The sequence below is a fragment of the Quercus suber genome, unplaced genomic scaffold (genome assembly GCF_002906115.3).
Source record: "Quercus suber isolate HL8 unplaced genomic scaffold, Cork oak 2.0 scaffold_567, whole genome shotgun sequence".
Classification (NCBI taxonomy): Eukaryota; Viridiplantae; Streptophyta; class Magnoliopsida; order Fagales; family Fagaceae; genus Quercus; species Quercus suber.
This window is the reverse complement of record NW_027070012.1, coordinates 67,432-83,554: the sequence shown is the minus strand read 5'-3', so window position 1 is coordinate 83,554 and position 16,123 is coordinate 67,432. Positions and strand designations below refer to the sequence as shown.

The 16,123-nt window shown below is 35.6% G+C and overlaps 2 protein-coding genes across 2 annotated transcripts; both read left to right on the top strand.

Moving 5' to 3' along the window:
- Positions 1-1,207: 1,207 nt before the first annotated feature.
- LOC136063734 (proteasome activator subunit 4-like) lies at positions 1,208-7,530 on the top strand. Its single transcript, XM_065764531.1, has 6 exons — positions 1,208-1,654; positions 4,351-4,453; positions 4,549-4,661; positions 5,479-5,601; positions 6,270-6,371; positions 6,538-7,530. The coding sequence occupies exons 1-6, from the start codon at positions 1,494-1,496 to the stop codon at positions 6,713-6,715; spliced, it is 780 nt and encodes a 259-aa protein (XP_065620603.1). The 5' UTR covers positions 1,208-1,493; the 3' UTR covers positions 6,716-7,530.
- A 2,059-nt stretch (positions 7,531-9,589) lies between these two features.
- On the top strand, positions 9,590-16,079 carry LOC136063731 (proteasome activator subunit 4-like). Its single transcript, XM_065764527.1, has 8 exons — positions 9,590-9,750; positions 9,889-9,905; positions 10,086-10,203; positions 12,900-13,002; positions 13,098-13,210; positions 14,028-14,150; positions 14,819-14,920; positions 15,087-16,079. Exons 1-8 carry the CDS (start codon positions 9,590-9,592, stop codon positions 15,262-15,264), a joined length of 915 nt encoding a protein of 304 aa, XP_065620599.1. The 3' UTR covers positions 15,265-16,079.
- The last annotated feature ends 44 nt before the right edge of the window (positions 16,080-16,123 follow it).

The following is a 16,123-nucleotide window of genomic DNA, read 5'->3' as shown; positions in this document are numbered from 1 at the left end:
TAAGGGGATAGAATATAGTTAACACATGTTTGAAAGATAATTGCAAACTAGCAACTCGAGTTTCATTTAAAACTCAAGACTTAAAGACTTGCTTCCTACTTGCTGAGTTGGACACTATTATGCCACATAGATCTCGAGTTTTAAAGACTCAAGTTCTACAAAGCAAAACCAAGTCTTTAAGACTCGATTTTCTTCCAGAAATGCCACTAATCTCGAGTCTGCAAGACTCGATTTCTGTCGGAATAAAATCTAAGTGTTTTATGTATCTGGTTTGAGGTTATGTGGAAATGAGAGAAAAACAAAATTTCCAGTGGATTGATGTGGTTTGATAATGAATAAATGGGAGTAGTGATAAAAGATAGGAGAACTGCCAAATGTTTGTGAGTAAATATAGAAGGAGAGGGGTTGTGTTTTACTATTGGCCTCAGTGCAAGGCAATGAGAGAACTGAGTGAGATTTTGAGTGAGAGGTCGCCGATGAGAGGAGACAAGAGTTTTATGCCGCTGATGAGATGCACTTGTCTTCAGTAGAGTGAGGGTTTGGGGTTTGTATGTTTGGGTGTGAAGGAGAGTAAGAGTGCTCTAGACACTTAAGTGAGAGTGAGAAGTGAAATAAAAGTTGAGTCTGTGTTTTGTGTTTGAAATATGATCACAAATCGAGTATTAGAAACTTGATTTCAATGTGGCTCCACGTGGAAAAAAGCCCATGTCAGATGTTTGTAGCTCAAGATTTCAAGTATTAGAAACTCGATTTCTACCCGAAACTTGAGATGTTACTTTTCCACTTTGTTTTGAAACTGGGCAACTAACGAAATCCTTAGCAATTTAAGGTTAAATGAAATAAAAAAAAAATTCCACATAGCCTCCGTTTGGAAAGTGCGTTTTGCGCATTTTTCGACAGAAGCGTTTTTTCTTGCGAGTCTTTTGCATTATTTACAAGACTTACAAGTACTATATTCAATAACTTTTTCTTTAAAACTGAATTCCCCGATAGTATTTATATGTTATTTTACTACAATCTTTTTATTTTTCAGTAATAAATGGTATCTAAACGTATCCATAATATGTGCGACCGGCTCTATCCACTCCATCGAGCCGTCTACGTTAGATACCAGCTCTATTATTTCGTGAGAGAGAGAGAGAGAATGGAGATGTTTTCGTGAGTACTAGGTGAAACCGTCTACTTCAACCCTCCCCTAGAAAAATCTGTAAGATTACCATACCATTAAGTTTCCCTATTGGTTACTGAAAAGTCATGTAGGACCATCCTACTCTCTTTCAACTTTGAACTGCAACTTTCGTCGTTTGCATTTTGGGGCCTTGGTTTTTTGTTCTGTATAGTCCCAACTTTCTTGTTGAGAAAGAAAAGCCAGACCAATTCACACGCACATAAAACATTATATATATATAGTGAATACCATTCCTCGCACATTTCATCCTAGTCTTCGTGTTCTTCTTCTACTTCTTCATTTGCTTCAAAACACTAAAAAAAAAATGCATCTCTACAATGCTTGGCTTCCACCACCGGTGGCTCAAGAGACCAAGAGAGAGAAAGACTCATTCTCTCGGGTCGTCTGCTCTGTCAAGAACTCTTTCAAACCTGATGACCCAGATTCTGTCTACTCCACTCTCAAGTGGATCTCTGTCATCGACCTGTGAGCTTTCTTTAATTTTCGTTTGCTCTTTCTTGTTTATGTTTTTCCTTTTTCAGTCTTATCAATTTGTTTTCGATCTTGGGTCTTTCTTTTTTTCTCAATTTGACTCTAAATTTTGGGTCTTTTGAGATTTTTCAGTATCATTTCGATTCTGGGTGTGTTTGTTTTTTCCTTATCCGAATTCATGTTGAAAATTTGATTGGTTTTGATTTTGTCTCTAGAATTTGGTTATGCCTTTTGTTTGCACGAGTAAATAACAATAATTTTGATGGTTCTGAATTGTGGATTATTGGGTGCCCATTTGATCAGTGAGTGAGTTAGGAAATGAATCGTTGACAGTGAAGATTGGGGTTTAAGGTGGATTATTGGGTGCCTTTTGTTCTTCGTTTATGGCTTGGCCCTTTAACTTTTTTATTTCAATTTTCTTATATAAAGCTGTCTTTGTTCATATTAATACCTACCTCACTACGTGGGTTGTTGGTGGTACTTGGATGACATTTATCTATGTATAACTGTTCTAATTTCACTTGAAAATGGTGTGATTTTTTATTTATTTATAAATTTATCAAAGTAATTCAGCAATAGCGATAGACGAGCTTTAGGGGTTGAGTTACATGAAACAATAGATAATGAACTTGTTTATCTGTCCTAATATTGAGAAATAGAGGCATTTCTATAGAAATTTTTGCTGAAGAGTATGTATGCCTTAGCTTGAGTCGGGGAGCAGGGAAATTCGCGTGGGAGTTGAGGGATGACTATGGCAGTAGTGGGATACAAGACTTGGAATGAGGCCCCTGGGACTTGCACTGGTGAATTTCATATTTTTAGGGTGTTTGCATTTAGAGGTTAGGGGGTGTGGCATTGATAGATACTCTGCCTCTAGGAATGGAGCCAGTCAGCACTACTTATGAATATGAGTTTATCATTGGAATCTTCTGCCCTGCTGCGTTTGTGGGGTTGGTGGGGTTGACATCACTGAATACAAGGAGCCTCCCTCCTTTTAGGTTGGCTTGAGTGGCAGGCTAACCTAAATCCTTGCTTAACTGATTGCTTTTTGCTATGGGCCATACAAAAGAAATGATAGTTGGCTTTTGCCTCTTGGCATTGGGAGATTGGGAATGCTTTGGTTCATAAGATGGCATAGATGGTGTGCACTAGTGGTAGACCCTAGTGTCTGCTATAATTGTTGACATAACATTTTGAGGGAGCACATTTGACTAGTTCAGGGCTGACCAATTTTCAATATGGATGTTCAAATAGTGAATTACCAAATTGGTATCGTTTTAAATTTTGATGAGAAATTAGAAACATATTTGATAAATTACCAATTCTCCCAAAAGCTTTAGTTGTTAAGGAATTGTGAATTTAATAATCTAAACAATATTTGAACACTCCCCTCGCGTGTGGGCCTAGCCTTTCCCTTAATAAGTGGGGCCCAACACATGAGATTTTTTAAACTTTTTAAATGGTAGGTAGAGCAGAGACAAGGTTTGAACTCAGGTACACTTTTCTAATACCATGATAAATTACCAATTTTTCCCAACTGACCCCAACAGCTTAAGTTGTTAGGAAATGATTTATTTAATCATTCAACCAATATTTTAATGATTTCCTGCCCTCCATAGACATAAACAAATGCAAGCATCGCTGAAGTGTCATGACCTTTGAAATGTAAAATCATTTGATCACTGATTCAAGCCAGGAATTGAATGAGAATCACTTATAAAAGAATGAAAATCAATAAGAGATCTGGTTAAAAATCAATAAAGTGAGGTGCATAACAGAATGTAATCCTCAACTTGTGATTACATTGTTAAACTATTGTCCCATTTAACAAACTTCACCACCAGTCATAATGACCGTAACAACTTCACTTGGAAGACACTTCATGCTATACCTTGACAAATTCTGAAGATATCCAGTTCTAACTACTAAACCTTACATTTTCAAAGCAAGCTTTAAGCTGTCACCATGGATTTCAGTTGCTTGGAGGTGTCTGTTCATCAGTATAAGATCTCATGCACTAGCACATTAGGGGTTGCCTTGTGCCTATATGGCTCTTTGTCACATATATTTCTAATTTTGCTTATTTAATAATTAATACTGGTCATACATTATCTCTCATTGTGTTGGTGTTTGGTGATGTATGAGTCTCTTAATGGCAAATAACTATGTTTTATTTATTTTATAAATTACATATTTTTTTTAAGTAAAACTTTATTAAAATTAAAAAACAAGAGTACGATGGACCCCAATTACATGGCCTTGTACTAAGGATATCACTGAGAGTCACTCAAAAAGATGCATGAAGCAAATTACTATGTGTTATGGATGGTGCATGTGAGATATATGTCATAGTAAATTTTTATATGTTAGAGGCACATAAATTATGGTTGGTCTCAATCTGGTGTAGATATATATCAGTTGGTTTGGAAGATGTAGATCTAATGTGTTTATATTGCCTTTCAATTGAAAAAGTTCTTTTCAGAAATTGTTGAAAATTTGTTTTGTTTTGTTTTTTGTTTCTTTTTTTGGCACATAGTTGATCTGGTCCTTCTATCAGACTGGTCTTTTTTCACTTATAGCTAGTAATTGCAGAACTTGTTGGTGAAGCGGATGGAGCTATCCATGCCTTGTCCCATCTATATTGATTGGTGACAGGATTGAAATCTGACTTGAATTTATTTGTTATGCAGTTTCATAAAGGCAAAAAGTGATGTATCTTTGGAAGATGTTAGCACACTTGTTGAGATAGGGTTGGAGTTGTTTAAAAACTCACAAAACAAGCTTTATGCCCAGGTGATCTATTGTCTCATGTGAAATATTTTCTCCTTGTACATATTTACTTTTACAATTTTTCTTTTCTGATATGATGTTCCGTTTGTCTTGATTAGGTTAGATGGGGAAATATCTTAGTAAGGGTACTTAATAAGTATCGGAAGAAGTTGTCCTTGAAAGTTCAATGGCGACCTTTGTATGATACTTTGGTTAATACACATTTCACAAGGTGAGTTTTAAGTATTCGCCTTCAAAATGTATTGTTTTCATTTATTTATTTATTCTTAGTTCAACAAAGTATTGCCATGATTTAATTGATTGGTTAAATTATGATAATTTATTATGAACACTTAATGGCAGCTCACCCCCCACCCCCAAATAAGAATGAGGCGAATGATGAGGTTATGTTGGATTGTGTATAAATAGCCAATCCAAAAAAAGGAAAAAGATATTTTATCATGAAATCTCCTAGTTATGCACTAAAACTGTTTAGTGCTTTTGAAGCCTTTTTTTTTTGGATAAGTAATATGCAATTTATTGAAAAGAGGAATGCGTAATGTACACAGGATGTATACATACAGTGAACCTGAAGAATTAAAATATACAAAAATTACAATCTAAAGGAAATAGAATCAATAAACTCTACAACAGAACATGCATCTAGTGCCAAATGTTCGGGCCTATTCAAACAACCTTACAAACAATGTTTTCAGCTCAATAAAAGAGAGCACACCATCATTAAATTTGTGGTTTTTCTTTTTCAAAATTACCCACATTAACCAAAGGGAAATCATTCCAATAAAAAAAAAATCTGTATCACAAAGTAAATTCTTAATGATCTAAGGTCTCTAGCTTAAAGTTTTTCTCTTTGTTGTTGCTGTCATACTTCTTTGCATTCCCTTCAACTTATAGTTGAATTTTTTTTGACCTGTCCATAATTGCTTTTTTTTGCTTCACTGAATTGCATATACACTATTTTTTGTCTTGTACTTCCTAGTTTTGGAAACTTTATATGCTGATGACTAAGGATTATTCATCTGTTACAGGGATACTGGTCCTGAAGGGTGGAGATTGAGACAGAGGCATTTTGAGGCTATTACTTCCCTTGTTCGATCCTGCCGGAGGTTTTTCCCACCAGGTTCTGCCTTTGAGATATGGTCTGAGTTTAGGTCAGTGCTCTGAGGATCTCTCTCTTTGATTTTGGTGATCTGTCTAAAAGCCTTGAAGTTACTTTGGATTTCTTTGGCCATCAGTAGGTTCAATTTGATTTTGGATTTTTTCAAAGTGAATTACATATGATTCTATCTCTTAAGTTACATATGGCATATATTTAATGTTTTTGACCTTTAGCTTTTTCATGGAGGCAGAATACACTAGAGTTTTATAATTTGTTTTATTAATAGCTACACCAAGTACACCAGTCATTGTCTATGAAAATTCATGTTATTTTTGTGGAAATATTATTTTATTATTATTTTTTTAATAATCTTAAAACAACCAAAATATTGGGTTTTAGAAATAATAAAAAAACTCAATTTGGTCACTTCAGCATTGACTTTTTGTTAAACATCTGTACTCTTCTGCAGTCCCCGATGTTTAGCCTTTGATGATTCAGCAACAAAAAATAGGTAGCCTGAGTAGAAATCAATTTGGTCAATGTAGGCCTTAAATCTCTTCAAACTTTGTACTATACTTATAGTATTCATGTTAGGAATGTTAAGATGTGGAGTCACTCGTCCCAATTGAATTGAATTTTTGGTGTGGTCATAATAGTGAAAGCTCTGTGTGATCATTCTTTACTTTTTGTTGCTTACCATCTAATGTAACAAACCTGCAGATCTTTATTGGAAAATCCATGGCATAATTCATCATTCGAAGGATCTGGGTTTGTGAGACTGTTTCTTCCTACAAATTTAGACAACCAGGACTTTTTTACAAAGTAAGCTGCACATATTTTAGTTGAGAATCCATAGCCAACCCCAAAAATTTGGGATTAAGGCTTGTTGTTGTTGTAAGCAGCACATATTTTTGAGAACTCCTATTTTTTGTGGTTTTCTTTATGTGGCTTGTTTGGGCAAATTAACTTCCTATTGTTGGCATGGCAGTGACTGGATTAAATCGTGTATAGACCTGTGGGACTCGATGCCAAATTGCCAATTTTGGAATAGTCAATGGGCTGCTCTAGTAGCTCGTGTTGTAAAGAACTGCAACTCCATAGAATGGGAGTGTTTCTTACCCACACTTTTTGCCAGATACTTGAATATGTTTGAGGTGACTGTATGAATTGTTTAAATAGTGTTGAATATGTATTGATACTGGTTACATACAGTGGTCCCTAGCATGTGGATATGAGTCTTGTAGTTGAACATGATTTTCTTCTAACTAATGCTTATCATAAATAAAGTAGAAGTACATTTTGACAGAAATTGTTGATCCTTGATTGATTATGCATCAATAATGTCAATTAAATGATGTTTTTATTTGCTCCTACAAGATGGCCTAAAATAATTATAAGGCTCCGTTTGTTTTATTGTAAAATGTTTTTTGATGTAAATTTTTTTTAGCTAGGGAAAGCATTTTCTTTTTTAGTGTTTGGTTGCATTTTTCAAAATGCTTCAGAAATTATTTTTCGGTGTTTGTTGCTAGATAAAATGTGGAAAATTTCCTTCATCACAAAATCTGTATATCCACAACCCGTTACAGGACAAAACACCCAAATAGATCAAAACTCTACATATCCACAATACCCATTACTGATTGGCAGCAGGAAAATCCCAAACACCCATTACAGATTGGTGGAAAAATCCCAAAATCACAACACCCATAACAGATCATCTGCAGTGGCAGATCAGCAGAGTGCTGATGGCCACTGCTTGCCCACCAGCATTGACTGCCAAGCCTTTGCGCCTCAACAAACCCCAACATTTGACCACCAAGTGGATCAGAAAAAAATGAACCCTCTGCACCTTCGATCACTGCGCCACCATGCCACTTCACCACTGTGCCACCATGCTAAAGATCCCATGCCCCACAGCTGGCATCCTTTGGGTGTGAGAAGGAGAGCAAGGAGGGTGGAGGTTTGTGTGTGAAAGAGAGAATGGGGGGTGGTTTTGGGGGAGGGTTAACTCTTGAAAAGGTATACGCAGTAGAGATAAGTGGCATCGAAGTAGTTTTAAGAAGTTGCAAAGCATAATAAAAAATTGAGGGACGCTATGACGAAGGCTATCTCACCATGGTGGGCCAGGATTAGATGAATACAATGACATTCAAAAAATGGTTTGGTGGGTGTGGACCACAGACTATTTCTACAAATCCAACTCCATCTTTTACAACAAATGCAACGCACGTCCACAACAGTCCTATATAATACATTCACATGAGCATTGTTAGTAATACATTAACCATTTCTATTGTGTACCAATTGCTTGTCAACGGTCTCACATAATGGGGGATATTTGGGGGCTAGCATAGTAAGGGGATAGAATATAGTTAACACATGTTTGAAAGATAATTGCAAACTAGCAACTTGAGTTTCATTTAAAACTCGAGGCTTAAAGACTCGCTTCCTACTTGCTGAGTTGGACACTATTATGCCACATAGATCTCGAGTTTTAAAGACTCAAGTTTTACAAAGCAAAACCAAGTCTTTAAGACTCGATTTTCTTCTAGAAATGCCACTAATCTCGAGTCTACAAGACTCGATTTCTGCCGGAATAAAATCTAAGTGTTTTATGTATCTGGTTTGCGGTTATGTGGAAATGAGAGAAAAACAAAATTTCCAGTGGATTGATGTGGTTTGATAATGAATAAATGGGAGTAGTGATAAAAGATAGGAGAACTGCCAAATGTTTGTGAGTAAATATAGAAGGAGAGGGGTTGTGTTTTACTATTGGCCTCAGTGCAAGGCAGTGAGAGAACTGAGTGAGATTTTGAGTGAGAGGTCGCCGATGAGAGGAGACAAGAGTTTTATGCTGCTGATGAGATGCGCTTGTCTTCAGTAGAGTGAGGGTTTGGGGTTTGTATGTTTGGGTGTGAAGGAGAGTAAGAGTGCTCTAGACACTTAAGTGGGAGTGAGAAGTGAAATAAAAGTTGAGTCTGTGTTTTGTGTTTGAAATATGATCACAAATCGAGTATTAGAAACTTGATTTCAATGTGGCTTCACATGGAAAAAAGTCCACGCCAGATGTTTGTAGCTCAAGATCTCAAGTATTAGAAACTCGATTTCTACCCAAAACTTGAGTTTTAAAAACTTGAGATGCTACTTTTGCACTTTGTTTTGAAACTGGGCAACTAACGAAATCCTTAGCAATCTAATGTTAAATGAAAAAAAAAAAAAAAAAAATTCCATATAGCCTCCGTTTAGAAAGTGCGTTTTGTGCGTTTTTCGACAGAAGCGTTTTTTCTTGCGAGTCCTATGCATTATTCACAAGACTCATAAGTACCATATTCAACAACTTTTTCTTTAAAACTGAATTCCACAATACTATTTATATATTTAAAAATTATTTTACTATAATATTTTCATTTTTCAGTAATAAATGGTATCTAAACATATCCATAATATGTGTGACCGGCTCTATCCGCTCCATCGAGCAGTCTCGTTAGATATTAGCTCTATTATTTCAGAGAAATGATATGTCTACAATAATTTTACAACATTTTTACAACAAATCCTAAGTGGTAGGTTGTTACTAGTTGTTATTGTTAGGGCAAAAAAGTAATTTTAGCGTTAGTTTCAAATTTGAACCAATAATAACTAACTACTTGTGATTTGTTGTAAAAATATTATAAAATTGTTGTAAATGTAGCATCTCTCGTTTTCGTGGGTACTAGGTGAAACCGTCTACTTCAACCCTCCCCTAGAAAAATCTGTAAGATTACCATACCATTAAGTTTCCCTATTGGTTACTGAAAAGTCATGTAGGACCATCCTACTCTCTTTCAACTTTGAACTGCAACTTTCGTCGTTTGCATTTTGGGGCCTTGGTTTTTTGTTCTGTATAGTCCCAACTTTCTTGTTGAGAAAGAAAAGCCAGACCAATTCACACGCACATAAAACATTATATATATATAGTGAATACCATTCCTCGCACATTTCATCCTAGTCTTCGTGTTCTTCTTCTACTTCTTCATTTGCTTCAAAACACTAAAAAAAAAATGCATCTCTACAATGCTTGGCTTCCACCACCGGTGGCTCAAGAGACCAAGAGAGAGAAAGACTCATTCTCTCGGGTCGTCTGCTCTGTCAAGAACTCTTTCAAACCTGATGACCCAGATTCTGTCTACTCCACTCTCAAGTGGATCTCTGTCATCGACCTGTGAGCTTTCTTTAATTTTCGTTTGCTCTTTCTTGTTTATGTTTTTCCTTTTTCAGTCTTATCAATTTGTTTTCGATCTTGGGTCTTTCTTTTTTTCTCAATTTGACTCTAAATTTTGGGTCTTTTGAGATTTTTCAGTATCATTTCGATTCTGGGTGTGTTTGTTTTTTCCTTATCCGAATTCATGTTGAAAATTTGATTGGTTTTGATTTTGTCTCTAGAATTTGGTTATGCCTTTTGTTTGCACGAGTAAATAACAATAATTTTGATGGTTCTGAATTGTGGATTATTGGGTGCCCATTTGATCAGTGAGTGAGTTAGGAAATGAATACAAGAGACCAAGAGAGAGAAAGACTCATTCTCTCGGGTCGTCTGCTCTGTCAAGAACTCTTTCAAACCTGATGACCCAGATTCTGTCTACTCCACTCTCAAGTGGATCTCTGTCATCGACCTGTGAGCTTTCTTTAATTTTCGTTTGCTCTTTCTTGTTTATGTTTTTCCTTTTTCAGTCTTATCAATTTGTTTTCGATCTTGGGTCTTTCTTTTTTTCTCAATTTGACTCTAAATTTTGGGTCTTTTGAGATTTTTCAGTATCATTTCGATTCTGGGTGTGTTTGTTTTTTCCTTATCCGAATTCATGTTGAAAATTTGATTGGTTTTGATTTTGTCTCTAGAATTTGGTTATGCCTTTTGTTTGCACGAGTAAATAACAATAATTTTGATGGTTCTGAATTGTGGATTATTGGGTGCCCATTTGATCAGTGAGTGAGTTAGGAAATGAATCGTTGACAGTGAAGATTGGGGTTTAAGGTGGATTATTGGGTGCCTTTTGTTCTTCGTTTATGGCTTGGCCCTTTAACTTTTTTATTTCAATTTTCTTATATAAAGCTGTCTTTGTTCATATTAATACCTACCTCACTACGTGGGTTGTTGGTGGTACTTGGATGACATTTATCTATGTATAACTGTTCTAATTTCACTTGAAAATGGTGTGATTTTTTATTTATTTATAAATTTATCAAAGTAATTCAGCAATAGCGATAGACGAGCTTTAGGGGTTGAGTTACATGAAACAATAGATAATGAACTTGTTTATCTGTCCTAATATTGAGAAATAGAGGCATTTCTATAGAAATTTTTGCTGAAGAGTATGTATGCCTTAGCTTGAGTCGGGGAGCAGGGAAATTCGCGTGGGAGTTGAGGGATGACTATGGCAGTAGTGGGATACAAGACTTGGAATGAGGCCCCTGGGACTTGCACTGGTGAATTTCATATTTTTAGGGTGTTTGCATTTAGAGGTTAGGGGGTGTGGCATTGATAGATACTCTGCCTCTAGGAATGGAGCCAGTCAGCACTACTTATGAATATGAGTTTATCATTGGAATCTTCTGCCCTGCTGCGTTTGTGGGGTTGGTGGGGTTGACATCACTGAATACAAGGAGCCTCCCTCCTTTTAGGTTGGCTTGAGTGGCAGGCTAACCTAAATCCTTGCTTAACTGATTGCTTTTTGCTATGGGCCATACAAAAGAAATGATAGTTGGCTTTTGCCTCTTGGCATTGGGAGATTGGGAATGCTTTGGTTCATAAGATGGCATAGATGGTGTGCACTAGTGGTAGACCCTAGTGTCTGCTATAATTGTTGACATAACATTTTGAGGGAGCACATTTGACTAGTTCAGGGCTGACCAATTTTCAATATGGATGTTCAAATAGTGAATTACCAAATTGGTATCGTTTTAAATTTTGATGAGAAATTAGAAACATATTTGATAAATTACCAATTCTCCCAAAAGCTTAAGTTGTTAAGGAATTGTGAATTTAATAATCTAAACAATATTTGAACACTCCCCTCGCGTGTGGGCCTAGCCTTTCCCTTAATAAGTGGGGCCCAACACATGAGATTTTTTAAACTTTTTAAATGGTAGGTAGAGCAGAGACAAGGTTTGAACTCAGGTACACTTTTCTAATACCATGATAAATTACCAATTTTTCCCAACTGACCCCAACAGCTTAAGTTGTTAGGAAATGATTTATTTAATCATTCAACCAATATTTTAATGATTTCCTGCCCTCCATAGACATAAACAAATGCAAGCATCGCTGAAGTGTCATGACCTTTGAAATGTAAAATCATTTGATCACTGATTCAAGCCAGGAATTGAATGAGAATCACTTATAAAAGAATGAAAATCAATAAGAGATCTGGTTAAAAATCAATAAAGTGAGGTGCATAACAGAATGTAATCCTCAACTTGTGATTACATTGTTAAACTATTGTCCCATTTAACAAACTTCACCACCAGTCATAATGACCGTAACAACTTCACTTGGAAGACACTTCATGCTATACCTTGACAAATTCTGAAGATATCCAGTTCTAACTACTAAACCTTACATTTTCAAAGCAAGCTTTAAGCTGTCACCATGGATTTCAGTTGCTTGGAGGTGTCTGTTCATCAGTATAAGATCTCATGCACTAGCACATTAGGGGTTGCCTTGTGCCTATATGGCTCTTTGTCACATATATTTCTAATTTTGCTTATTTAATAATTAATACTGGTCATACATTATCTCTCATTGTGTTGGTGTTTGGTGATGTATGAGTCTCTTAATGGCAAATAACTATGTTTTATTTATTTTATAAATTACATATTTTTTTTAAGTAAAACTTTATTAAAATTAAAAAACAAGAGTACGATGGACCCCAATTACATGGCCTTGTACTAAGGATATCACTGAGAGTCACTCAAAAAGATGCATGAAGCAAATTACTATGTGTTATGGATGGTGCATGTGAGATATATGTCATAGTAAATTTTTATATGTTAGAGGCACATAAATTATGGTTGGTCTCAATCTGGTGTAGATATATATCAGTTGGTTTGGAAGATGTAGATCTAATGTGTTTATATTGCCTTTCAATTGAAAAAGTTCTTTTCAGAAATTGTTGAAAATTTGTTTTGTTTTGTTTTTTGTTTCTTTTTTTGGCACATAGTTGATCTGGTCCTTCTATCAGACTGGTCTTTTTTCACTTATAGCTAGTAATTGCAGAACTTGTTGGTGAAGCGGATGGAGCTATCCATGCCTTGTCCCATCTATATTGATTGGTGACCGGATTGAAATCTGACTTGAATTTATTTGTTATGCAGTTTCATAAAGGCAAAAAGTGATGTATCTTTGGAAGATGTTAGCACACTTGTTGAGATAGGGTTGGAGTTGTTTAAAAACTCACAAAACAAGCTTTATGCCCAGGTGATCTATTGTCTCATGTGAAATATTTTCTCCTTGTACATATTTACTTTTACAATTTTTCTTTTCTGATATGATGTTCCGTTTGTCTTGATTAGGTTAGATGGGGAAATATCTTAGTAAGGGTACTTAATAAGTATCGGAAGAAGTTGTCCTTGAAAGTTCAATGGCGACCTTTGTATGATACTTTGGTTAATACACATTTCACAAGGTGAGTTTTAAGTATTCGCCTTCAAAATGTATTGTTTTCATTTATTTATTTATTCTTAGTTCAACAAAGTATTGCCATGATTTAATTGATTGGTTAAATTATGATAATTTATTATGAACACTTAATGGCAGCTCACCCCCCACCCCCAAATAAGAATGAGGCGAATGATGAGGTTATGTTGGATTGTGTATAAATAGCCAATCCAAAAAAAGGAAAAAGATATTTTATCATGAAATCTCCTAGTTATGCACTAAAACTGTTTAGTGCTTTTGAAGCCTTTTTTTTTTGGATAAGTAATATGCAATTTATTGAAAAGAGGAATGCGTAATGTACACAGGATGTATACATACAGTGAACCTGAAGAATTAAAATATACAAAAATTACAATCTAAAGGAAATAGAATCAATAAACTCTACAACAGAACATGCATCTAGTGCCAAATGTTCGGGCCTATTCAAACAACCTTACAAACAATGTTTTCAGCTCAATAAAAGAGAGCACACCATCATTAAATTTGTGGTTTTTCTTTTTCAAAATTACCCACATTAACCAAAGGGAAATCATTCCAATAAAAAAAAAATCTGTATCACAAAGTAAATTCTTAATGATCTAAGGTCTCTAGCTTAAAGTTTTTCTCTTTGTTGTTGCTGTCATACTTCTTTGCATTCCCTTCAACTTATAGTTGAATTTTTTTTGACCTGTCCATAATTGCTTTTTTTTGCTTCACTGAATTGCATATACACTATTTTTTGTCTTGTACTTCCTAGTTTTGGAAACTTTATATGCTGATGACTAAGGATTATTCATCTGTTACAGGGATACTGGTCCTGAAGGGTGGAGATTGAGACAGAGGCATTTTGAGGCTATTACTTCCCTTGTTCGATCCTGCCGGAGGTTTTTCCCACCAGGTTCTGCCTTTGAGATATGGTCTGAGTTTAGGTCAGTGCTCTGAGGATCTCTCTCTTTGATTTTGGTGATCTGTCTAAAAGCCTTGAAGTTACTTTGGATTTCTTTGGCCATCAGTAGGTTCAATTTGATTTTGGATTTTTTCAAAGTGAATTACATATGATTCTATCTCTTAAGTTACATATGGCATATATTTAATGTTTTTGACCTTTAGCTTTTTCATGGAGGCAGAATACACTAGAGTTTTATAATTTGTTTTATTAATAGCTACACCAAGTACACCAGTCATTGTCTATGAAAATTCATGTTATTTTTGTGGAAATATTATTTTATTATTATTTTTTTAATAATCTTAAAACAACCAAAATATTGGGTTTTAGAAATAATAAAAAAACTCAATTTGGTCACTTCAGCATTGACTTTTTGTTAAACATCTGTACTCTTCTGCAGTCCCCGATGTTTAGCCTTTGATGATTCAGCAACAAAAAATAGGTAGCCTGAGTAGAAATCAATTTGGTCAATGTAGGCCTTAAATCTCTTCAAACTTTGTACTATACTTATAGTATTCATGTTAGGAATGTTAAGATGTGGAGTCACTCGTCCCAATTGAATTGAATTTTTGGTGTGGTCATAATAGTGAAAGCTCTGTGTGATCATTCTTTACTTTTTGTTGCTTACCATCTAATGTAACAAACCTGCAGATCTTTATTGGAAAATCCATGGCATAATTCATCATTCGAAGGATCTGGGTTTGTGAGACTGTTTCTTCCTACAAATTTAGACAACCAGGACTTTTTTACAAAGTAAGCTGCACATATTTTAGTTGAGAATCCATAGCCAACCCCAAAAATTTGGGATTAAGGCTTGTTGTTGTTGTAAGCAGCACATATTTTTGAGAACTCCTATTTTTTGTGGTTTTCTTTATGTGGCTTGTTTGGGCAAATTAACTTCCTATTGTTGGCATGGCAGTGACTGGATTAAATCGTGTATAGACCTGTGGGACTCGATGCCAAATTGCCAATTTTGGAATAGTCAATGGGCTGCTCTAGTAGCTCGTGTTGTAAAGAACTGCAACTCCATAGAATGGGAGTGTTTCTTACCCACACTTTTTGCCAGATACTTGAATATGTTTGAGGTGACTGTATGAATTGTTTAAATAGTGTTGAATATGTATTGATACTGGTTACATACAGTGGTCCCTAGCATGTGGATATGAGTCTTGTAGTTGAACATGATTTTCTTCTAACTAATGCTTATCATAAATAAAGTAGAAGTACATTTTGACAGAAATTGTTGATCCTTGATTGATTATGCATCAATAATGTCAATTAAATGATGTTTTTATTTGCTCCTACAAGATGGCCTAAAATAATTATAAGGCTCCGTTTGTTTTATTGTAAAATGTTTTTTGATGTAAATTTTTTTTAGCTAGGGAAAGCATTTTCTTTTTTAGTGTTTGGTTGCATTTTTCAAAATGCTTCAGAAATTATTTTTCGGTGTTTGTTGCTAGATAAAATGTGGAAAATTTCCTTCATCACAAAATCTGTATATCCACAACCCGTTACAGGACAAAACACCCAAATAGATCAAAACTCTACATATCCACAATACCCATTACTGATTGGCAGCAGGAAAATCCCAAACACCCATTACAGATTGGTGGAAAAATCCCAAAATCACAACACCCATAGCAGATCATCTGCAGTGGCAGATCAGCAGAGTGCTGATGGCCACTGCTTGCCCACCAGCATTGACTGCCAAGCCTTTGCGCCTCAACAAACCCCAACATTTGACCACCAAGTGGATCAGAAAAAAATGAACCCTCTGCACCTTCGATCACTGCGCCACCATGCCACTTCACCACTGTGCCACCATGCTAAAGATCCCATGCCCCACAGCTGGCATCCTTTGGGTGTGAGAAGGAGAGCAAGGAGGGTGGAGGTTTGTGTGTGAAAGAGAGAATGGGGGGTGGTTTTGGGGGAGGGGGGGGGGGGGTTGTCTATGGG

Bases quoted from the DNA above. Each gene is read 5' to 3' on its own strand.
- LOC136063734 (XM_065764531.1), top strand. From the start codon at position 1,494: ATGCATCTCTACAATGCTTGGCTTCCACCACCGGTGGCTCAAGAGACC. The intron at 4,454-4,548 runs GTGATCTATTGT...TGTCTTGATTAG, and splicing joins AAAACAAGCTTTATGCCCAG to GTTAGATGGGGAAATATCTT. The intron at 6,372-6,537 runs GTAAGCTGCACA...TTGGCATGGCAG, and splicing joins AACCAGGACTTTTTTACAAA to TGACTGGATTAAATCGTGTA.
- LOC136063731 (XM_065764527.1), top strand. From the start codon at position 9,590: ATGCATCTCTACAATGCTTGGCTTCCACCACCGGTGGCTCAAGAGACC. The intron at 13,003-13,097 runs GTGATCTATTGT...TGTCTTGATTAG, and splicing joins AAAACAAGCTTTATGCCCAG to GTTAGATGGGGAAATATCTT. The intron at 14,151-14,818 runs GTCAGTGCTCTG...ACAAACCTGCAG, and splicing joins GAGATATGGTCTGAGTTTAG to ATCTTTATTGGAAAATCCAT.